Genomic DNA, 7,140 nt, shown 5'->3' with positions numbered 1-7,140 from the left:
GCCTCCCAGAGTGCTGGGATTACAGGCATGCGCTACCACGCCTGGCCAATACATTGCTTATTTTGAAAAAGCTAAAGGGGATATGGTATGTACGACATCAAAAAAAATAAGCAGAAACAAAGTGGGAGGAAGTTGGTGGAGGGTGTACTGGGTGCTTATTTCACATCATAGCCTTGAGCAACTTCAGGTGTTTTATGAGGCATACCAGTTCCATCATGGTGGGGCAGGAGAGGTAGTTAAGCAGTCTAGGAAATAATTGGCAATCAAAGAGGCTGAAGGAGAGGAGTTATGGAATAACTTCTGATTCTGTATGTGGTAGAACATGTCCACAAATTCTTTGACCTTCCCATCAAATGATAGTCTAATTCCCCTCTCTTTGAATAAAGGCCCACCTTAGTGACTCATTCTTAGTATTTATTTTGGATAAGGCTAGGTTAGAAAAGACAATACAGCTTTTGCCCACCTCTTCCTCTTAGGATGCTTACTCTTGGAATTCAGCCACCATGTTCTGAGGAAGCCCTGACTACATGAGGAAACCACATGTAGGCATTACAGCTAAGGCCTCAGCTGAGAGCTCATTCAACAGCCAGTATCAACCATCAGGCATGTGAGTGAGGCAGCCTTCAGATTATTCTAGTCTCTGGTCTTTCAGCCATCCCAGCTGATCCCAGGTGGAGCAAAGTGAGCTATTCCTGTTACGCCCTGACCAAATTGCAGATCTACGAACAAAAATGTTTTAGACCACCAAAGTTTGGGGTAGTTTGTTAGCATTCCTACCATGTTTCCCAAACTCTACTGGAGTTGCTAGTAGATATTCAAGAGGAAAAACAATGTAAATGAAGTTTCCAGGTGACTGGTAATTTGAGATTTCTGTCTGGTAAAATAAAACAAGATATCCATTCATATTTTAAATCATTCTTGATTGAGAGCCATGGCAAAATAGCTACTCCAACACTGTGAGATTAGTTTCCAGTGGTTCCAGGAGTAGAAAAAGGAAATTGGCTTTGGGCCAGACTTGGGAGGAATCACTTGGTCATTTGGATGTAAGTCAGTAACCCCAAAGTAATCCGAATGCAGTATTAAAGTGCTGCATGTCACAAAACACATATTTTAAAAACTACCCCCCTTATATTGGTTTGGTATATTTAAGGAGGACTGCTGGCAACTCTAGTGCCAAAAAAGTCTTGTCAATCAAGTAAGTTTAGGGAGTGTTACAGAAATGAGACAGACCTGTATGCTGACACTGCACACTAGCAACTGAAGGCCTTGAGAGCCTATGGTTGAAGTCTTTTAATTTGAAGAGAGCCTTACACTGAATTAGTTGTCCATGGAACCATTAACATCTTGGGAAATGTTCTGAACCTGTGGTTTCCAAACAGTTTGATCTCAGGACCCCTTAATATTCTTAAATTATTGAGGACTCCAAAGAGCTTTTGCTTATGACAGTTGTCTCTATCAATATTATTTTGTATTAGAAATTAAACAAAATTTTTAAAATTTTAATTCAGACTTCCACTTATAGCCAAAATGTAGTAACAGGGACCAGATTTATTGTCTTACTGTAAACAAGACAAATTACATGAAAAAATGTTCAAGACACTGCACATTATAGGCAACAAAGGCAATTTATGGGGGAAAAAATGAGATCAGTCTTAGCAACTACCAAAGCTTACTGCTTTGAGCTTCTAGGCTGTAGTACAAAGAAGAAGAACACAGGTAGAGCTAGAAGCCACCATAAGTTAAGACAGAGCTAAGAGTCCAGGGAGATCCAGGTGGCTAGAGTTTGCAGAACTGGAGAGGATTAGAGAGAGCAAACTTTAGGATTATACAGAACACCACCCCACCATGCACGTCTTCAGCTGAATTCTGATAGAACATGCATGTTAGGTGACTAAGGCCAGGGAAAGAGCCATCCAAAAGACGTGGAGCAAACAGTGTCTGGTGCGCACATGGAATAGGAATAGTGCCTGTTCCACCACCAAGACTGGGAAACATGACTCCTTGCGGTTTTGGATAGAGTACAGAGAAGGCTCTTACCTCAGTAAGAGCAATGCTTTGGTCTTGCCTAACGAATCTTAAAAGCAAGACCTCAAAGGATCAAAGTTTCCAAGTAACTTAACTGCATCCTGAATAAAGCTCAAGAGTTTATAGAAACACAAAAATATCAGGCACCCAATTCATAGTGTTTGGCATCCAATAAAAAATTACCAGGCACGCAAGAATGAGGAAAAAAATATCAAAACTAACTCAGAACTGACAAATGTAAACGTTAGCAGGTAAGGACATTAAAACAGTTATTAGAACTACATGTTTTCAAAAAGTTAAGATATTGAAGATACTTTAAAAGGTCCAAATCAAACATTGTAGGTGAAAACAAAATGAGATGAAAATAAACTGAATGATATTGACTACACATTGCAAAAAAAAAAAAAACAAAAATAGTCAACTTAAAGACAAACTATCTAAAACAAACACTGGGAAAAAGAATCTTAAAAGCCAACGGAGGATTGATCAATGAGTTGGAAGACAATCTCAAGTGGCCTAACACATGTGAAATGGGAGTTTCCTGAAAGGAGGGGAGGAAAAATAATTGAAGAAAGAGTAACTGAAAATCTTCCAAATTTTGATGAAAACTGTAAACCTACAGATCCAAGCAGCAGCAGCAGCAACAATGGGACTTTCTGATGCTTTGAATGGAAACAATCTAAAAACATTGCCATCTATTAAAAATATTTGTCAGTCCTAGTAAATGAGTGACAGTTTTAGCAAAAATTTACCTGGGTAAAACATTCATATCCAATTCAAAGGCAAGAGTTTTCTAAGAGGCATACCTGGTTTCCTTGAGTTTCTGACTTAGCTGACACAGACCAAAGAATATTCTGAATGCTCAATCTACTTTTTCTATTTTAAGTCACATAAATATATTTAATAGAAAACTCTGATAACAAGCACTTTACTTTCTGACAAGATGTTAAGATTTTCTGTCCTGGTATATACCACTTGTTTCCAATTATGTCTAAAAACTCCTAGACTCAGACATCCATATCAGGTATGATATATCAATCTAGCAAGGACTAGGAGAGATAAAAAGTAGACAATGAGGAGGAAAATACTTGGGTGGAATGAAAACTAGTGGCTTTACTTTATACAGTTGTTCAAGATATTGTTACTTGAACTCCAGACTAAAATTATGGATAGAGTATTAGTCCAATTTGAAAATATTCCTGTTTAATACCACTGGGTTCTCAAACCATTAACAACCACTGGAACAACAGGAAACAGTTCCTTAATAATTTTTGCCTTTTAAAGTCCCAAATAAAGAAGTTCTCTCTGCCACGCATATCTTCTCAAGTAACTGAGATCAACGTTTGGTAGGTTTCATTCTGCAGTATTTTTCTTTATATAGTACATTTTGCAATATTTTTCTTTAGTATCTTTAGACATATTTAAAACTTGGAGATTCATACAGTCCCTGAGGATCCTAATTAACTACATGGAATTCAAAAATTCTTAAAAAATTTATTATATTTTTAAAAAATTACACACACACACACACATGCATACACACAGGATTGGAAATTTTTTTTTTTTTTAGAATACTAACACCATCTTTTATGTTTCCAAATTCCTACAGTCTTATGCCACTTGACTCCTAGTTAACCAGGATATAAATGTATAATCTTTTCATATCATAGGTACCACTATCACATTTCATCAATTTCCTGAAGTAAACTGAGTGAAATCATAAGCACACACTTAAGAGTCAGTATTTATTCTGATTAATATTTTACAAAATTTTGACATTTAATTTATGTAAGGAGGGCTAATTTATTAAACACTTTACAGGTTTTTCCACAGAATAACACGGTAAGTAGCAAAATAATACCTGGCACAGTTATAAATAAAGAAAATATAAAATAAAAACATCCATAGCTTAAGTACAATGATGCTGTTTTACGCCCATTAATATCAAATAAATTCCTGGAAACAACAAAAATATGAATTAAAAAAACTCCAAAGAAGTAATTCATGTTCAGTGCTGAGAATTAAGTTCCTATTTGCTAAAAGTATCCAATTAAGTTGATAAGAACTATTCCCAAAGGTTCACCATCATACACAACTTTAGAACTGGGTTTATAGTTGGTTCCACACACAGGACCTACAAAATAATTAAACAGATGGTATACTGCTGCATAGCTGGCTCCTGACCATCTGACCATTTCTGAGTTATAGATTTCACAGGTACTACAAGATGGTTACTACAAAAGCATTCACATTGCTAGTATTTTCCATGTAATTACACATCTAGAGGTTTGTCTTTTTAACTGAATGACATCTCTTTTGCACTGAAAATATTGTACCACAAACAAAGAAGATGGTAACAACATTCTTAGCCAAACTCTGAAAAAACCACCATAGTCTTTAACTGTTGATAAAAATGTATTCGATAAAAATGCAACTGAGTCTTCATGTGAAGTGGCTCAAAATACAAAAAATTAAAACAAATTCTAGCATTTTATAAATAACTTTGAATTTAAAAATTATCTAAAATTTCCCCCAATTAGTAGTCAAAACTAGCTGACATTTGTAAAGTTAACCAATTTTTACATTCTATGACAAAATGGCACAATGCTATTGCCACCCCACACCCATCTCTTCCCTTTTCAAAAATAAAGTACATATGCCAATTTTCTAATATTAAAACACATACACTAAGGGTAATCTTTTTTTGATGTGTGACTTATGGTCAAATAAGCTACTATATAAAAATGGTACTTGGAAATACTGAACATCAACTATATACATTTCACTGCTCCTCTTACTAAGGCAAGGGGCGGGTATACCACTAGATTGCTTTAATACCTGTAATCTGCATTTTACAGGGAAGACTAGTTTTACCAAGCATCAGACATGCAGTGAACTTGCAGGGTATAATGCCTATTAACAGCAATTTTGAACATCACTAGAAGCTCATTAGTTATCTCCCTTTTCTTTTTGGTTGGACAAAATGAAATGAGCAGCTTTAAAAACACTAACACATACAGACACAAAGAGAAAACTATTTGATAAATTATTTATATACAGATACACATTCTTTACATTGGTCTAGGATCTGTCATCAGTCTGACCACCATTCCCCCACATCTCCCACCCCATTCCCTCTCACAGATTTCCCACAGGTTGCTCGAACCACAGTTTGCTACAGCACTTAAGATGAATAAACCAAATCTTACCCTGTAAACAATATTTATGGAAGCAGTGACTAGTAGTCCACCATGAAGGTATGAAAATGCTGTGACAAAAATTGATCAGTGCATCACATTTAACAAAAAGAAAATCTTTTCTAAAACTGTTTCAGAACTTACTCAATATTGGATAAACTGAAATACTCTTGGGGATGAAATTCTACTTTCTGATAGGTCATTTTATTGAAACCAGAATATACTGTCAGCTTTTCTTGTATTCACATGTGCTATGTACACAGATCATGCTCCATCTTTAGTTAAATGCCATTATTTTGTCTACAATTATTTTGCAGCTGAGAATTTAAAAAGAAGTATATCCATGTATCACTATTACTGAGAATTTTGCATTATTTGTTCTGCCTTTTCTTGAAAATACCACCTTAACCCTTAAAAATGGAACTGTTTTTGAACATCAAATTAAATTCTAATTTATGCTTCACTGGATAGTATCTGCTAGTATACATTCTATGTGGCGTGTCATGCAATTAGCAGGGCTTTTAAATTTGAACAAAAAAACATGACTTACTATACTCATGCAAGTGCTTCATTATCAGACCGTAAAACCTCAGAGTAAGGTTACTACAAATTATTTCACTGAACTAGAAATATATCAGCATTGCAACAGCTGATAGAAACAAAACATTGTTAGCACATTTTATTGTGAACATTATTTTCTCCTGCCTTTGAAGACAACATCACAGTAGATCCCAACCACATGATTTTCATCACAGTATTTATGTGTACATTCTAAAATGTACATAATAACTAGTCAATCAACTTAAAACAATGCTCCTGGAATTAGATGCAATACTCATACTAGACTGCATCATAACATTTAGCCAAATAACATAAATTTAGTTTTAGTTAAAACTGAACATTTCTGATCAGTACACCATGTCTGTCAATAGAATAAGTTTACCCTTTTTTTGTGAAAAATACTGTGAGAACAAAACCCAAAAGTTGAGTATGTTGTGAATTTCCACATTAAGAACCATTAAAATTATTTTTTATCATCTTTACTCTTCCCAGAAATGGCAGTGTGTTCTGTCCATGTTTACTTTTGTTAATAAAAGTGTTGAAAAAAAGACTGTAAAATTCACCATTAGCCCTACACATAGCATGCTCTTGTTCAAAGGATGTGGATTCGAGTGTGAGAGAGACACGGACAGACACAATTTTCAGGCACCACTCAGCAATATGGTTCATAGGATAAAGATGTCGCTACACCAGCTGGTACCCAGATCCTGATATTTGGTCATATTCTATTGTATACTGCCTGGTCCAGTCCACGATAACAGGACGAAAGAGGCCACAGCATCGAAATTCAAAGAAGTCTATAATATTCCTTACACATCCATGGCTAAAAACGGCACCCCAAAAAGAAAACACGTCAGTCAGTACAAATGATTTAATACATGAATTCAATATAATTTTCGTGTTAAATATATTTTTTTCTAAACTTAAAAACTCAGGTTACTTGCAAGAAGGAACCAATTCATAACTCTATAAAATATATATGCCTTCATGTTTCTCCACTGCTCTGCCAACAATGATTTTTTCTTTTGCCAATTTAAAGACTTACACAATTATATTTTAAATATATTCAAATGTGCATATACTTTCTGTGTTATATGCATTTTTATTTTTATTTTTAGAGATGAGGTCTTAACTATGTTGCCCGGCCTGGCCTCGAACTCTGGGCTCAAGCAATCCTCTCACCTCAGCCTCCCAAGTAGCTAGGACTACAGACATGCACCAACATGCCTGGCTCCATATGCAATTTTTGATAAAAACCTTTAATTAGTGGCTCTTTGGCAGGAGACAAACTATCTCTAAAACAGAAAAAAAAGTAAAAGACAAAATAATTATAAATAGCATGAATCTGGCAGTGAAC

The 7,140-nt window shown here is 35.3% G+C and overlaps 1 protein-coding gene across 4 annotated transcripts in view; it reads right to left on the bottom strand.

Annotated features, from left to right (window-relative positions):
- Positions 1–3,756: 3,756 nt before the first annotated feature.
- The window catches only part of ZDHHC17 (zinc finger DHHC-type palmitoyltransferase 17), an 89,621-nt gene continuing 86,237 nt past the window's right edge, over positions 3,757–7,140 (bottom strand). For all 4 annotated transcript variants that reach the window (XM_003832880.7, XM_008958352.5, XM_034936262.2 and 1 more), the window contains one exon: positions 3,757–6,606. In XM_003832880.7, coding sequence (XP_003832928.1) covers positions 6,468–6,606 — 139 coding nt within the window. In that variant the 3' untranslated portion in view covers positions 3,757–6,467. The remainder of the gene's footprint in view (positions 6,607–7,140) is intronic.

The sequence above is a fragment of the Pan paniscus genome, chromosome 10 (assembly GCF_029289425.2).
Source record: "Pan paniscus chromosome 10, NHGRI_mPanPan1-v2.0_pri, whole genome shotgun sequence".
Lineage (NCBI taxonomy): Eukaryota > Metazoa > Chordata > Mammalia > Primates > Hominidae > Pan > Pan paniscus.
The sequence above is the reverse complement of the archived record's forward strand: the minus strand, read 5'-3'. Positions and strand labels throughout refer to the sequence as shown.